At 57.8% G+C, this 15,923-nt stretch overlaps 1 protein-coding gene across 1 annotated transcript in view; it reads left to right on the top strand.

The window, feature by feature from the left end:
• Positions 1-15,923, top strand: part of ITPR3 (inositol 1,4,5-trisphosphate receptor type 3) — a 41,108-nt gene that overhangs the window by 17,812 nt on the left and 7,373 nt on the right. Inside the window, exons 13-48 of the mRNA XM_066565491.1 lie at positions 187-347; positions 1,000-1,141; positions 1,348-1,509; positions 1,593-1,765; positions 2,463-2,582; positions 2,962-3,144; positions 3,229-3,480; positions 3,703-3,847; positions 3,977-4,124; positions 4,379-4,575; positions 4,704-4,833; positions 5,105-5,162; positions 5,336-5,501; positions 5,642-5,806; positions 5,988-6,056; positions 6,420-6,545; positions 6,675-6,797; positions 6,960-7,160; positions 7,553-7,804; positions 7,890-8,015; positions 8,239-8,364; positions 8,463-8,583; positions 9,244-9,428; positions 9,527-9,675; positions 9,874-9,982; positions 10,124-10,214; positions 10,408-10,577; positions 11,016-11,190; positions 11,817-12,001; positions 12,584-12,784; positions 13,129-13,239; positions 13,625-13,720; positions 13,937-14,038; positions 14,318-14,404; positions 14,946-15,056; positions 15,467-15,659. Coding sequence (XP_066421588.1) covers positions 187-347; positions 1,000-1,141; positions 1,348-1,509; positions 1,593-1,765; positions 2,463-2,582; positions 2,962-3,144; positions 3,229-3,480; positions 3,703-3,847; positions 3,977-4,124; positions 4,379-4,575; positions 4,704-4,833; positions 5,105-5,162; positions 5,336-5,501; positions 5,642-5,806; positions 5,988-6,056; positions 6,420-6,545; positions 6,675-6,797; positions 6,960-7,160; positions 7,553-7,804; positions 7,890-8,015; positions 8,239-8,364; positions 8,463-8,583; positions 9,244-9,428; positions 9,527-9,675; positions 9,874-9,982; positions 10,124-10,214; positions 10,408-10,577; positions 11,016-11,190; positions 11,817-12,001; positions 12,584-12,784; positions 13,129-13,239; positions 13,625-13,720; positions 13,937-14,038; positions 14,318-14,404; positions 14,946-15,056; positions 15,467-15,659 — 5,311 coding nt within the window. The remainder of the gene's footprint in view (positions 1-186; positions 348-999; positions 1,142-1,347; positions 1,510-1,592; positions 1,766-2,462; positions 2,583-2,961; positions 3,145-3,228; positions 3,481-3,702; positions 3,848-3,976; positions 4,125-4,378; positions 4,576-4,703; positions 4,834-5,104; positions 5,163-5,335; positions 5,502-5,641; positions 5,807-5,987; positions 6,057-6,419; positions 6,546-6,674; positions 6,798-6,959; positions 7,161-7,552; positions 7,805-7,889; positions 8,016-8,238; positions 8,365-8,462; positions 8,584-9,243; positions 9,429-9,526; positions 9,676-9,873; positions 9,983-10,123; positions 10,215-10,407; positions 10,578-11,015; positions 11,191-11,816; positions 12,002-12,583; positions 12,785-13,128; positions 13,240-13,624; positions 13,721-13,936; positions 14,039-14,317; positions 14,405-14,945; positions 15,057-15,466; positions 15,660-15,923) is intronic.

The raw sequence follows: 15,923 nt of genomic DNA, 5'->3' as shown, positions 1-15,923 counted from the left end.
ACCCTGGATGATCCAAAGGGGTGGGTGGACACCAGCCTGGAGCCCACCCCAGTCAGCCAGAGCCCACTCCAGCCCCTCTGGTGGGGACAAACTGGGTCACTGATGTCAGCAGGGGTGGTGGCAGATGGTGGGGACATGCCTGGCGTGGCCTTGTCTGTGTGATGCTGCTGCTCTGTTGCTTCCCAGCTGGGCACGTGCCCCACCAAAGAGGACAAAGAAGCTTTTGCCATCGTCTCCGTGCCCGTGTCTGAGATCAGGGACCTGGACTTTGCCAACGATGCCAGCTCCATGCTGGCCAACGTGGTGGAGAAGATGAACGAGGGTTTCCTCAGCCAGAACGACAGGAGGTAAAAGGGAGATGGGGCTGTGCTGGGCTCCTCCAAGGGCTCCCCACCAGGATAGGGCCCCTGCCTGGTGCTGGTGCCAGCACTGCCCTTGCTTCCCTGCCCACAACCCAAATCCACGCCTGCTTCTCCCAGAAGCCTGGCGAGGAAACCAGATAACGGCACAGCCCCGCTCTGGCCCCTCCTAGAAAAATATCCCAGAAAAATATCCTAGAAAAATATCCTAGAAAAATATCCGAGGGGCTGGGAGATGGCCCCACGATAGGGGCAGCCGCCTTAGTCACTGTATTATTTTTAGGTGGGTGGGTTCTTGGTGCTTCCTGAGCAAACACAGATCCCTGTGGGACACAGCGAGTGGCTTCCGCCCTGCCAGCCTGGCCCACGGGGGTGACCACAGGGGAAGAGGTGTTAAATGCAGAATCCCTGGCGTAAGGCACAAGCAAAGCTCCCCAGACATTCACCCTGGCATGTATAGGAACCATGGGGGCTGCACATCCAGCCATTGACCTCCATCAGGGAGTGCAGGATCAGCCAGCAGCTCCCCTGGCAAGTTTCTGAGGCTCTTTGGTCCCCAAAACCCACCAGCATCACTGCAGGGACCTGAGTCTGGGCAGGTGAGCAGCCCCCAGCCCACTCACCCCATGTCCCTTCACAGGTTTGTGATCCAGCTGCTGGAGGACCTGGTGTTTTTTGTCAGTGATGTCCCCAACAATGGCCAGAACGTGCTGGACATCGTGGTGACCAAGCCCAACCGGGAGCGGCAGAAGCTGATGCGGGAGCAGAACATCCTGAAGCAGGTGGGTGGCCCTGGGGCCCTGCATCCCAGCAAGGCTGGGACGTGTCCTGTGGACATCTCCTGTCCCGCTCAGGGCCACTCTGGGGGCCAGAGGGATGGAAAACACCACGGGGAAGGGTCTGGCCTCCAGCTCATGCCATGGTGTCCAGCCGTGCACAGGGGGCTGGTGTGGAGCAGGACACAGCCCTGATCTCCGCTTTTGGGCAGATCTTTGGGATCCTGAAGGCCCCATTCAAGGACAAGGGCGGGGAAGGGCCCCTGGTGAGGCTGGAAGAGCTGTCGGACCAGAAGAACGCTCCCTACCAATACATGTTCCGCCTGTGCTACCGCGTGCTCCGGCACTCCCAGGAGGATTACCGCAAGAACCAGGTGCTGGGGGCCGGGGGGGGGACTCCCCATCCCCGTGGAGCCTCAGGGGGACATCGCTCACAGCCCCTCTGTGCCCTCTGCAGGAGCACATTGCCAAGCAGTTCGGAATGATGCAGTCGCAGATCGGCTACGACATCCTGGCCGAGGACACCATCACGGCCCTGCTGCACAACAACCGCAAGCTGCTGGAGAAGCACATCACCAAAACGGAGGTGGAGACCTTCGTCAGCCTGGTGCGCAAGAACCGCGAGCCACGGTGCGTGTGTGGGGGGCTCTGTGGAGGGAGAGGGGAAGGGGAGCCGTGGGGTCTCAGGTTGCTGTTTGTTAATTGCTGCCCCGGGATGTGCAGGATGTCTCTGCTCCGGCCTGCGTGGCTGAAGAACGAGTCTGGACTCTTCACTTTTCGGTCTTGAGGTTGTTTATTAATTCTTAGCTATAAAATTTTCTTTCTGCCCAGCCAAGATCTGCTCAGCAGGGCGGCCACAGCCACTCTGACCGCCCACAGGGCAGTGCTGTCTTTTTATACTACAAACTATGTATAACATATTTACACTGAATTCCCAATACCCATCACCTATGTTAGACAGTGAACTTCTATTCTAAACCAATCCCAAAGTGCCAACATCACTGCAGAAAATGGAGAACAGAAGAAGAAGAAGAAGAAAGGCTGGACATGTCCAAGTCCCTCCATCTTGTCCCCAAAACCCCCATACCAAAAATCCTAAAATCGACCTTTTCACCCTGTGATAATTTTATTATTATGCTATTTAAACTTCTGTGACTTTCAGGTCCTCATACAAAGCTGGTAACTTGCTCCAGGGGTCATAAGCAAATGCTCAGGTGTTCTGGGCTGTGTGCCAGGGTCCTGGGCAACTCTGGACACCCAGAGGGATGCACTGAGTTCTGACAATGGGGAACCCCCTCTCATGGCAGAGCTGCCTCTCCCTCGGCAGGTTTTTGGATTATCTCTCGGATCTCTGCGTGTCCAACCACATCGCCATCCCCGTCACGCAGGAGCTGATCTGCAAGTGCGTGCTGGACTCGAAGAACAGTGATATCCTCATCAAAACTGAGTGAGTGGATGAGGGAAGGGTTTTCCACATCAGGGTGGTGTGGGATGGTTGTCAGGCGCCCACCAAAGCCTCTCACTCTGCAGCTGGAAGGAGAGAAAATATATCGAACGGTTCATTGGTTGGGATAAGAACCAGGAGAAATCGCTCATCAAATACAATCACAGGCAAAACAGGCTCTAGTCAGGGATGTGAATTAAGTTTATTCTTAACTAAATCAGAGCAGGATAATGAGAAGGTAAATAAAACCCTTACACCTTCCCCCCATCCTACAAGAAACCCTCTGCAGGATGGGCCTGGTCCCACTGAAGCTCCATCACCTCTTGAGGTGCAGCCCCATCATCCATGGGAGCATCTCCAGATTTCCCCTTTCCTGTCCCAGGCTGAGGCCAGTGAAGGAGATGTCCCAGACCCACGAGTACCTGAGCATTGAGTACTCAGAGGAGGAGGTCTGGCTCACCTGGACGGACAAGAACAACGACCACCACGAGAAAAGCATCCGGCAGCTGGCACAGGAGGCCCGGGCTGGCAATGCCCACGACGAGAACGTGCTCAGCTACTACAGGTGATGCTCCTGTGACACCTCCTGTCCAGGTGAGGCTGTGAGGGTTGCACGGCCTCACTCCCTCTCCCCCTCACCCCTGGGCAGGTACCAGCTGAAGCTCTTTGCCCGCATGTGCCTGGACCGCCAGTACCTGGCCATCAAGGAGATCTCCCAGCAGCTCGGGGTGGACCTGATCTTCCTGTGCATGGCAGATGAGATGCTGCCCTTCGACCTGCGCGCCTCCTTCTGCCACCTCATGCTGCACGTGCACGTGGACAGGGACCCCCAGGAGCTGGTGATGCCCGTGAAGTTTGCACGGCTCTGGACGGAGATCCCCACAGCCATCACCATCAAAGAGTGAGACACACCAGGGCTCGGGATGGCTCTGAGGGACAGGGGTGGCAGATGACATGGCAGGGAGTTTGTGGAGTGATCTGGGTGGGTTTGAGCCCTCAGAAGGAAGTGGGCTCCATCTGTCTCAGCATCACTGCTGGTCACAGTGGCTCTGCACAGCGCTCCTGCCTGCTGGGTGTGAGGACACCCGCTGTCCCCAGCTCACCCCGATGTGTCCCCTTGCAGCTACGACTCCAACCTCAACACCTCACGTGATGACAAGAAGAACAAGTTTGCCAGCACCATGGAGTTCGTGGAGGACTATCTCAACAACGTGGTGAGCGAGGCCGTGCCCTTCGCCAACGAGGAGAAGAACAAGCTCACCTTCGAGGTGCGGCCCCTTGCAGGGTGTGCCACGGTCTGGCTGCTGCTGCCCCTGCAATGTCCCTGTCCCCCACCATGGATTCTCCTGCTCAGCCCCGAGCAGGGCGAGGTCTGGAGCTGCCTTGTCCTTCCCCAGGTCGTCAGCCTTGCCCACAACCTCATCTACTTCGGCTTCTACAGCTTCAGCGAGCTGCTGCGCCTGACACGGACCCTGCTGGGCATCATCGACTGCGTCCAGAACCCTCAGCTGATGATGCAGGCTGTCTACAATGATGAGGTGACAGGTGAGTCCCTGTTTTCCATGATCTGCCCAGTGTTTTCCAGTTTTGGTGGCAAGAAAACCAGGCACTGCTTGCTGATGTGGCTGGCTGTGCTGTAGGACATGGGGTGGTGAGCCCTTGGCTATGCCAAAAGAAATATTTGGTGCCTTCTGCTCGTTCTCTGATTAAGTCCAGAGCATTTTCCAGTCCAAGTGGGTCCTTCCTTGGTCCTCTGCCACCTCCCTCTCCACCCACTCTAACTGTGGCTGCCTCTGCAGGGAAGAATGTGCGGAGGTCGATCCAGGGCGTGGGGCAGATGATGTCCACCATGGTGCTGAGCAGGAAACAGTCCATCTTCAGCTCCCCCAGCCTCAGCACTGGCTCTGCCCCGGAGCAAGTGGACAGAGGAAGGAGCATTGAGAACGAGAACATTGTGGTGATGGAGACCAAGCTGAAGATCCTGAAGATCTTGCAGGTTGGAGCCAAAAGAGTGGTGGGACCTGTGGGATGAGGGTGTGTAATGTGATTTTCTCAAGCAGGGGCACAGTTGGTGTGAAGAGGGCACTCAGTCACTTCTGGTTTCTCTTTCCCTGCTGCTTCCAGTTCATCCTGAATGTGCGGCTGGACTACAGGATCTCCTACCTGCTCTCTGTCTTCAAGAAGGAGTTTGTGGAGGTTTATCCCATGCAGGACAGCGCAGCCGATGGCACAGCTCCAGCCTTTGACTCCACAAGTAACTCTCCCACTTTGCTCCTGGTACACCCCCAGCTCAGCAGACCCCAGGGGCTGGGAGGACACAGGTGGCAGAGGTGGCACCTCCAGCATAAGTGACATCTCCAGCATAAGTGACATCTCCAGCAGCTGCTGCTGGCAGGGGGCAGGGAGGGATGGAGTCAGCGTTTTGGTGGGAGCAGGATCAGGGAGCTGGGTTGGTTCCTGTGGGTTCCTGCCAAGACACAGGGCTGGCATTGTCCACCCTTGTCACTCCCTTCCTCTCCCTGCAGCTGCAGCCATGAACCTGGACCGGATTGGGGAGCACGCCGAGGCCATGTTTGGTGTGGGGTGAGTGCCTGTCCCCCATAGCTCCCCTGGCCACAGAGCCCTTCCCCTTCTGTCCATCCTGCTCAGGCTGGGAGCTGCAGGTGATGAGCAGGATGAGGCTCTAAAGGCTCCAAAGCTGTCCCCATCAGCCCCTGAGCTCCCTGCTGATGCCCAACGCTTCCATCCCGCTCCAGGAAGTCCAGCAGCATGTTGGAGGTGGATGACGAGGGAGGGAGGATGTTCCTTAGGGTGCTGATCCACCTGACCATGCACGACTACCCCCCACTCATCTCCGGCTCCCTGCAGCTCCTCTTCAAGCACTTCAGCCAGAGGCAGGAGGTCCTGCACACCTTCAAACAGGTGACACTGAGGGGACCTGGAGATCCCACGCCTGGCTGTGGGTGGGGGACATGGTGTGGATCCTGGCCCTTTCCTTGGGAGGGAGATCTGGGAGGAGGATTTGTGCCCCAAGCTGGAAACCCCTGGGACTGTCACTGCAGGTCCAGCTCCTGATCTCAGCCCAGGACGTGGAGAACTACAAGGTGATCAAGTCAGAGCTGGACAAACTCCGCATGATGGTGGAGAAATCGGAGCTCTGGGTGGACAAGAAGGGCAGCACCAAAGGGGACAGCACAGGGGAGGGGAACAAGAAGGAGAAGAAGGAGGTGAGAGCCCTGAGCAAGATCCTGGGATCCAGGGTGGGGAAGGAGTGGGAGGCAGGGGAGCAGCTCACCTTAATCCAACACCTGATGCCTCTGGATGGGCTCGATGGGAGGCTCCAGAGGGTCCTGTGGGGTGTGGCTGGAGGGGCACAGTGTGACCCCAGTGCTGTCGTGTCCCCTGCAGCACGGTGCCGACGAGGAGGTCATTGCTCCAGGAGAGAAAAGCAGTGAGAACTACCAGATAGTGAAGGGGGTGAGTGAGACCAAACCCCGGTGCACCGGCGGGAAGGAAAGGGGCAAAATCCTTGGGGGGGGATTTCCAAGTTCTGCTGTGCTTCAGTAGAAACAAGTGCAAGCCTGGCTTGGTCCTGCCAGCTCAGCACAGGGAAAAGCTGTCACATCCTTGCACTTGAGGGGACTGGAGGGCACTGGGTGGGTGACAGCTATGAGGGCTGTGCACGGAGGATCCCTGAGGGCGGCTGAGATTTGTGAGTAAAGCAGGGAACACCCAGGATTACGGAGGGAACACATGGAATGCAAACCAGCCCCAGGGCTGGTGGCCATCCTGAGTGGCTCCAGGCTCAGCCCCTGCCTGCTGTGGTCTCTCTGTCCCCAGATCCTGGAGCGGCTCAACAAAATGTGCGGGGTGGGGGAGCAGGTGCGCAAGAAGCAGCAGCGCCTGCTGAAGAACATGGATGCCCACAAGGTGATGCTGGACCTGCTGCAGATCCCCTATGAGAAGGTGGGTGGACAGAAACCAGCTGGTCCTGAGTGCCCAGGGCAAAGGGGGCACACAGGGACCCCCCTGAGTGGCCTCCTGCCACTCCCATCCCTCTCAGCTCCACGTGTTTCTCCTCTGTCCCCTCCTCAGGGGGATGCCAAGATGATGGAGATCCTCAAGTTCACCCACCAGTTCCTGCAGAAGTTTTGTGCTGGCAACCAGGAGAACCAGGCCCTGCTGCACAAACATCTCAACCTGTTCCTGACCCCAGGGGTAAGGAGAGGACATGGAGGGGCAGCAGCGCAGGGAGGGAATTCAGCACCACTCCTGGGGCTGAGAGCGCGGGATGGAAAAGCCAGGAGGAGACGCCAAGCAGGGCAGGAGTTGGGGGCAGTTCCTGCAGCCCCCTGACCTCACTCTGCCCCTTGTCCCCAGCTGCTGGAGGCAGAGACGATGCAGCACATCTTCCTCAACAACTACCAGCTGTGCTCGGAGATCAACGAGACGGTGCCGCAGCACTTCATCCACTGCGTGGCCACCCACGGCCGCCACGTCCAGTACCTCGACTTCCTGCACACCATCATCAAGGCCGAGGGCAAGTACGTCAAGAAGTGCCAGGACATGATCATGACTGAGGTGAGGACCTCTCCTGCAGGGCAGGAGTTGGGGGGGGAAGCAGGACAAGGCTTTTGGAACCTGCACCGTTGGCTTCTTCCTTGAGAAGAGCCTTCCAGCCGTGCTGGATCCTCCCTGGAACCAGCCAGCCCCAGTGCTGGTGGACATCTTGAGTGGCCCTCAACCATCTCCAGGGGCTCAATGGAAGGTCCAAGAGTCAGTTTGGGAGTCCCACAATTTTTGATTGCACTGCGAATGCCTGGTTTTCCCTGTAAACACAAATCCCTGTCCCCTTTCCCAGCCACTGCTGCTCATCCCCACTGCACAGGGGACACCATTGGCCTTGGAGGCTTCTGACTTTCCTTTTTCAGAGTGGTGAGCACTGAGCACTGAGCACTGACCCTTCCCTGCAGCTCACCAACGCCGGGGATGACGTGGTAGTTTTCTACAATGACAAAGCTTCACTGGCCACCCTGCTGGAGATGATGACAGCAGCCAGGGATGGGGTGGAGGAGAACAGCCCCCTGATGTACCACATCTCCCTGGTGGACCTGCTGGCTGCCTGTGCCGAGGGCAAGAACGTCTACACCGAGATCAAGTGCACGTCCCTGCTGCCCCTGGAGGACGTGGTGCGGGTGGTGACACACGAGGACTGCATCACAGAGGTACGGGGTGGCAGCCAGGAGGACACTGGGCTCTGCACTGGTTGTCCCCTGACGGTGTCCCTGCCCCTTTCCCCATCCCTGACAGGTGAAGATGGCCTATGTGAACTTTGTCAACCACTGCTATGTGGACACGGAGGTGGAGATGAAGGAGATCTACACCAGCAACCACATCTGGACCCTCTTTGAGAACTTCACCCTGGACATGGCCCAGGTGCTTGGGGAGGGTTGGGTGGGAGGGACACAGCAGTGGTGGCTCGGATGGGGACAGGGTGGTGTCACCAAGGCTCCTTTGAATCCTCCTGCAGGGCATGGATACACATGTGGGACCTCATTCAGCTGCCACACTTGGGGCTGGGGGGTGGTCAGGGCTCTCTGTCCCTCTGGGCAGACAGGAGCTGGCCCTGGTGCCATCAGTGCCCTCCCTGTCCTCACAGATGTGCAAGAAGAGGGAGAAGCGCCTGCCGGACGCCACGCTGGAGAAGTACGTGCTGACGGTGGTGCTGGACACCATCAACGCGTTCTTCAGCTCGCCCTTCTCAGAGAACAGCACCTCACTGCAGGTGACAAGGGTGGGCAGGGTGGCAGAGGGGGACAGCAGCTCAGCCAGGCCCCCAAAACACAGTTTGGATGCATGTACTGACAGTCCTGTCTCCTCCAGACCCACCAGACCATCGTGGTGCAGCTCCTCCAGTCCACCATGAGGCTCCTGGAGTGTCCCTGGCTGCAGCAGCAGCACAAGAGCTCGGTGGAGTCCTGCATCCGCACACTGGCCATGGTTGGTAAGGAGCCACTGCCGTGCCCAGGGGACAGGGGACAGGGCCACCCTGGGCCAGCAGCGAGCAGGACACTCTGTCCCTCCTGTGGGGGTGGCAGGACACCGTGGTGAGGGGCTGCCAGCTGGGGATGGGGACATTTCAGCTCCAGGATGGGCTTTTTTTGAGCTTCATCTCAGCATTCCCAGGATAATGTGAGGATAACCAGAGCCTGGGCTTGGCTGGGAGCTCCCTGGTGTGTCCTTGCCTGGACACAAAGCCAACATTGACAGTGGTTTTCCCTGGCCAGGACTTTGCCCTCAGTGTGCAGCTGCCTGACTCAGGCTGAGGGCTGTTAGCACTGAGTCACCGTGGAAAGGATTGCTGGTGGCTGGGCTCTGGGTGGGGATTTCCCTTTGGAATTCCAGGCAGGGTGCTTGCAGCCTCCCCACGCTGGGCTTTCCCAACCAAAAACTGGGGCTGGGGCCAGTTTCCACCCTGTGAGATGCTGTGGGTTTGGGGACATGTGTGAACACTCCAGCCCATACTGCCCTGGAGGAGTTTACTGATGTATTTACCCCAAATCTCTGCTGCAAACGAGGTGAACACTGGTGAAGGGATGCCCAGACAGGGTGGTGGGACCCAGCTGGGTGATGGCTGTGCCAACCCCACCCCTGTGTCCCTCAGCCAAGAGCCGCTCCATCGCTCTGCCCATGGACCTGGACGCCCACGTGAGCTCCCTGCTCAACAGCAGCTCCACCAGCACGGTGCAGAGGAACACCTCCAGCTACAAGGCAGCCACACGCACCTTCCCTCGTGTGTCCACCACCCCCAACCAGTGGGACTACAAGAACATCATCGAGAAGCTACAGGTACGGGGCAGGGCGTGGCGGGGCTCAAGAGGGCTCTGGCATCGCAGGGTCCCCCTCCTGTGTGTCCCCTGGCTCTAAGGGGTTGCTGTGGCCTGCAGGACATCATCAACGCCCTGGAGGATCGCCTGAAGCCGCTGGTGGAGGCCGAGCTGTCCGTGCTGGTGGATGTCCTGCACCGGCCAGAGCTGCTCTTCATGGAGGGCACGGAGGCGTTCCAGCGCTGCGAGAGCGGGGGGTTCCTGTCCAAGTGAGCCTGGGCTGGGGGTGCTGGGGGTGCTGGGAAGGGTTTGAGACCCTCACCATGGGTGCTGGGAAGGGGTTGGGAGCCTCATCCTGGGCAGGCTGTGCATCCCTGTGTGCCTGCAGCTGGAGGGGCGATGGGGGTGGCTCCCCCTGGGATGCCCAGGTCCCTCCCGGCTGTGTGACAATGGCTTTGCTGTGCCAGGCTGGTGCAGCACACCAAGGACCTCATGGAGACAGAGGAGAAGCTCTGCATCAAGGTGCTGAGGACGCTGCAGCAGATGCTGGTGAAGAGGAACAAGTATGGAGAGAGGGTGAGCAGCATGATGTGTGTCCATCCAGCCCCACTCCCAGGCTGGCAGAGCCCACCCTGGGCACCCAGGGGCGCTCAGCTGGTTCTGCCCTGGCCCCAGCCTTGGCGTGGGGACACTGGTGATGTTTGTTTGCCTTGGCAGGGCAACCTGCTGCGGAAAATGCTCATGAACAATTACCTGCAGAACAAGAGGTCCAGCTCCAAGGGGGAGATGGGGGATGCTGCTGGGGGAGGTGAGTGCCCCTCTCCTGCCCCTTCCCCTCAAACAGCGACGATGGGACCAGGTCTGTGGCTCGTTGCCAGCTCCACAGAGGAGCAGAGGGTTTGGGGAGGTGAAGGGATGGCACTGAGATGCCCCTGGCAGTGGTGGAGCTGTGCTGGCCCTGTGCTGCCACAGCCTTACATCCCTGCTGTCCTCTGACACAGGCCAGGACCAGGACTGGTCAGCCATTGCTGCTGTCCAGTGCCGGCTGGACCGTGAAGGGGCCACCAAGCTGGTGGCTGACCTCATCATGAACACCAAGAACGAGAAGATCTTCCAGGAGAGCATCCTGCTGGCCATCCGCCTGCTGGATGGAGGCAACACCGAGATCCAGGTGCTGAGGGGAGTTGGGCAGCCAGGGGTTGATGTGGGCAGGCTGAGGGTCCAGTGCTCAGCCCCGGGCAGAGCAAACAAACCTCTTGTTTGTGCTGAAATCTGACGATTGGAGTTTCCCAGCTCCATGGCTGGATGAAGGGCTGCAGGCTGTGGGAAGAGCAGGTGGCTCCAGGTTGTTTCTGGAGTTCTGCTGATGCCCTCTGCCGGGAATTCCTAAAATGGCTCAGGGCTGCAGCGCTTGTGGGGGACCTCCAGGGTTTTCCCAAGCCCTTTGTCACAGAGAAGCTGAAAAATGGTGTGTGCAAAACCCAGTGGGGCTCCAGCAAAAGCCAGATTATCCTGGCAATGCCTGCAGTGCTGAGGCTGCTGCCCAGAGGGACAGGCAGGGACACTTCGGACCCCGTGGTGGGGACTGAAGCGAGCGCCCTTTCACCAGAAATCCTTTTACAACCTCATGACGAGCGACAAGAAGTCCGAGAAGTTCTTCAAGGTTCTGCACGACCGGATGAAGAAGGCGCAGCAGGAGACCAAGTCCACGGTGTCGGTGAATATGAGTGACATCGGGAACAAACCCCGTGAGGACAAGGACGAGCCAGAGCCTGGCACCAAAGGTATGGGCACTGCCCCTTGTCCCCTCAGGAAGGCCAGCGCTGGCTCGGTGACAGGCTGAGCTGAGGAGGGGACAATTCCTATGGTGGTGTTCACAGGGGTCTCAGGATGAGGGGAGAGATGAGAATGTTGACTCTAAGTTTTAGAAGGTTTGATTTATTATTTTATGATATATATTATATTAAAACTATACTAAAAGAATAGAAGAAAGTCCATCCAGCACAGGCTGAGCTGAGGAGGGGACAATTCCTATGGTGGTGTTCACAGGGGGAAGAGATGAGAATGTTGACTCCATGTTTCAGAAGGCTTGATTTATTATTTTATTATATATATTATATTAAAACTATACTAAAAGAATAGAAGAAAGGATTTCATCAGAAGGCTGGCTAAGATTAGAATAAGAAAGAATGATAACAAAGGCTTGTGGCTCAGACAGAGAGTCCGAGCCAGCTGGGCTGTGATTGGCCATTAATTAGAAACAACCACATGAGACCAATCCCGGATGCACCTGTTGCATTGCACAGCAGCAGATAACCATTGTTTGCATTTTGTTCCTGAGGCTTCTCAGGAATAAAAATCCTAAGGAAAGGGTTTTCCATAACACGTGTCTGTGCCATATTCCCTCCAGGACGAGGAGACGCCTTCCTGCTGCCCGGCACCCCCACGAGGTACCCGATGGCCGTGGGGTTCCGCAAGGGCCACGAGCCCGGGGAGCAGGGCCAGAACAACGAGATGGGGGTGACAGTGCTGATCATGGAGCCCATCCTGCGCTTCCTGCAGCTGCTCTGTGAGAACCACAACCGGGACCTGCAGGTTGGTGCTGGAGCCATGGGGTTCTGGGGGGTCAGCTCTGGGCTTGGGCTGGGGGAAGGTTGGAGACAAAACGATGCAGACACGCTGCTGTTCTCGAGGTAAAAGGGAAAGTTTATTTTCTGACTCTAACATTTATAGGTTTCTAAAAGTGACAGTGTACTGGAGGGTGACAGTGCCACCTCTCCAATGGCACCGGGCAAACCAATGGTCCATCAAATTTTTTCCTCCTCTATAACAGAATGCAAAACAATCAGTTATTTACAGGAAGTGCGTGAGAAAGTTTGTTACAAGGATGTAAATATCAGAAGGCTTAGAAAATCTTTAAAAATCAGGGCGACAGTTGGGATCTGCCCCAGTTTGGCCCCAAAATTCCGTGGCACCCAGCAGCTCTGTGCCTCAGTTTCCCCATGTGCAGTGCACCATCCAGCTTGGGGCTGTGGGAGGAGTTCATGGCAGGAGTGGCTGTGGGACTGAGGTCTGAAGGTTACAGGGGCAGTCCCAGCCCAAATGTCCCTCAAACTCCAGCTGGAGGCGTGTGGGGAGAGAGGGATGGGGACTCCATTGCTGGGCTCTGCTCCACAGAACTTCCTGCGGTGCCAGAACAACAAAACCAACTACAACCTGGTGTGTGAGACGCTGCAGTTCCTGGACATCATGTGTGGCAGCACCACGGGCGGGCTGGGGCTGCTCGGCCTCTACATCAACGAGTACAACGTGGCTCTCATCACCCAGACCCTGGAGACCCTGACCGAGTACTGCCAGGGGCCCTGCCACGAGAACCAGGTCTGGGGGGCCTTCCCCAAAGCTCATCACAGACCAGGGGAGCTTCTGGGGGGATGTGGGGGAAGCAGGGACCGGTTTTGGGCTCAGAATGTGGAGCAGAATGTGGGCAGCAGAGGTCACAGTGTTCCTGCACAGGTTACCAGCTGCTGCTTGGCTGCAAAATGGGGGGTAAATAAAGGGGGGGAAATAATTCAGTGGTGTGAATGGGTCCTTTGCAGGGAGAGGGGAGGTTTGGGGGCCCAGGGCTGCAGGCAGGGCAGTGTTTCAGACCAGGGCTGTGCTGGAGGGTGGAGCTGGGAGGACTGGCAGGATCTGTGGGATAACACACTGCCCGACTCCCCCAGAGCTGCATCGTGACCCACGAGTCCAACGGGATCGACATCATCACAGCCCTGATCCTAAACGACATCAGCCCCCTCTGCAAGTACAGGATGGACCTGGTCCTGCAGCTGAAGGTGCACAGAGGCCTGGGCTGGGCTGCTAGGAATGTGTCTGTGTGTCACTGCGTGTGTCACTGCGTGTGCCACTGCGTGTGCCACTGCGTGTGCCACTGCGTGTGTCACTGCGTGTGCCACTGCGTGTGTCACTGCGTGTGCCACTGCCAGGACTCACGGGCAGGGTCACAGGGTGTGCTGTGGGGTGAGGTTGTCACTGTAGAGGGGGCTCTGTCTGTGTCAGACCCTTGGGTGTGGGGGCAGATGGGCTCGGTGGGGCAGAGCTGGGGCATCTCCACCACACTCAGATGCCCCTGGCACAAGGGAGTTGGATAATTCTGCCCACCCCAAATCCCTGGGCAGTGGCAGGGCACAGCTCCCCTCATCAAGGGTTTCTCCTCACCAGGACAATGCCTCCAAGCTCCTCCTGGCCCTCATGGAGAGCAGGCACGACAGCGAGAACGCCGAGCGGATCCTCATCAGCCTCCGTCCCCAGGAACTGGTGAGGGAACTGGGAACGTCCCACTGAGCCCCCAGCCCATGTCCTGGCTCATGCTGCAGTTTCTGCCTCCCTCCTCCACGACCCACATCCTCTGCCCTGGGTCCTGGCTGCAGTTTCTGCCTCCCCTGCCCCACTGCTTCTCCTCCTGCCCCAATCCTGGCTGGAGGAGGAAGCAGGGAGTGGGGAGGAGCTCAGTGCCCCTGTGCTGCCTTGCAGGTGGATGTGATTAAGAAGGCCTATCTGCAGGAGGAGGAGTGTGAGAATGCTGAGGTTTCCCCCCGGGAAGTTGGACACAACATTTATATCCTGGCGCTGCAGGTAGGGAGCTGTAAAAGCATCCTGCCAGGCTGTGCTCACAGGTTGCACTTTTCCCTCCGTAATTATGCACATTTCCCTCCATAATTCTGCACATTTCCCTCCATAATTTTGCACATTTCCTGCAGCCAGATTGGCCTCCCTGGAGAGCCAAATGTGCCTTTGGCTGTGGGGAGCAGCCATGGCTTGCTGGCCATCCTGTGCCCCGTGTCCCCCTGCCGCGTGTGCTGGGGGCTGCCTGCCATGCTGTGCTCACTGTCACCACCCCTGTCCCCCTCCCAGCTCTCCCGACACAACAAGTCTCTGCAGCAGCTCCTGAAGCCAGTGAAGCGAATCCAGGAGGAGGAGGAGGAGGGAATCTCATCCATGGTACGGAGAAGCACAGCCCCCACAATCCGCCCTGATCTGAGGCTGTAAAAAGCCTTTGCAGAGCCCACCTGGGCTTTGTTGTTCAGGATTTGATGGATTTTGGTGGGATTAAAGAGGGAGAGACACCTGAATGCCCTTTTAGCCAGAGGTAGGAGCCCAGAGGTGTGTGTGCCCTGCTGTGGGGTGACACAGACTGGTGGCCCTGGGGGGGTCCTGCCCTTACACACTTCCCTTCCCTTCCCTTCAGAAAGGAAGGGCCGAGTCCTTTGCTGCTGTTCCTGGCCCAGGTACCTCAGATCCCGACAAGATTCAGCAGGAATGTGATTTCCCCGGGGGTTTTGTGAGCACCGGTTTGTAATTTGTGGATTAGCAGCACTTGGATGTAATTATTGCAGGGAATCGATTGTCTGTCACGGCGGGGAGCGCTCGCACCCCTCACAGAAGCTTTAATTCATTTGCTTTTCCCTGGAAACCTCATCAGCTGTGGGAGATGTTGAGGCATGTTGGATCCTCATCCTCTCCCTTTCCCTTTCCCATCCAGCTCAGCCTTAACAACAAGCAGCTGTCACAGATGCTGAAGTCCACGGCCCCAGTGCAGGAGGAAGAGGAGGATCCACTGGCTTATTATGAGAAGCACACATCCCAAATCGAGGCAAGACTTCCTGGCTGTTGGCTTTCCATGAATCCCACCTGGCTCCAGATGCCTCATGTCTGATTATCTTGCACCAAGAGCTGCCCCCTCTTCCCACGGCCATGCTGGCAGGAGCATTAACTCCAGGAACTGAGGGATGAGCAGCCCCCTGGGCCCTGCCCTTCTCTCCCAGCAGCAGTGGGATGCAGCTGATCCAGCAGCCTCATCCTTGGCATGGATCCCCCATTCCCACACTCCCGCTTACCCCAGCCAGAGCTGCCTCTGCTGGGGGAACTTTGGAAGCTTTTAAATAAGGGGCTGACAATATTTAGACCCTGTGAAGCTGGAGGGAGGAGGGGTAGGCAGAGCTGGATGTGAGAAGGAGGAAAAATCCCCAGCAGGGCAGGATCTGAGGGCTGTGCATCCTGCAGATCGTGCGGCTGGACCGGAGCATGGAGCAGATCATCTTCCCTGTGCCTGGGATCTGTGAGTTCCTCACCAAGGAGACCAAGTACAGGCTCTTCACCACCACGGAGCAGGACGAGCAGGGCAGCAAAGTCAGTGACTTCTTTGACCAATCCTCCTTCCTGCACAACGAGATGGAGTGGCAGAAGAAGCTGCGCAGTAAGAGCAAGGCAGAGCCTCCCTCCCTCCCTCCCCTGGGCTGCCCCGCTGGGAATCTGGGACATTCCTGCAGGGAAAGGGCTGGGAATGGCATGGCTGAGCTGCCTGAGCTCTGCAGAGCACCACACACCTGGCACAGTGCAGGGAGTGAGGGTTGAAATCCCAGCCATGGGCTCCTCTGTGCTCTCAGGGCACCTTGCTCATGTTCCCTGGGATTCCAGCTGAGGTGTTTTCCCTGGAGAGCCCTTTCAGTTGCCTTCTCCT

The sequence above is a fragment of the Molothrus aeneus genome, chromosome 24, assembly GCF_037042795.1.
Source record: "Molothrus aeneus isolate 106 chromosome 24, BPBGC_Maene_1.0, whole genome shotgun sequence".
NCBI classification, from domain to species: Eukaryota; Metazoa; Chordata; class Aves; order Passeriformes; family Icteridae; genus Molothrus; species Molothrus aeneus.
The sequence above is the reverse complement of the archived record's forward strand: the minus strand, read 5'-3'. Positions and strand labels throughout refer to the sequence as shown.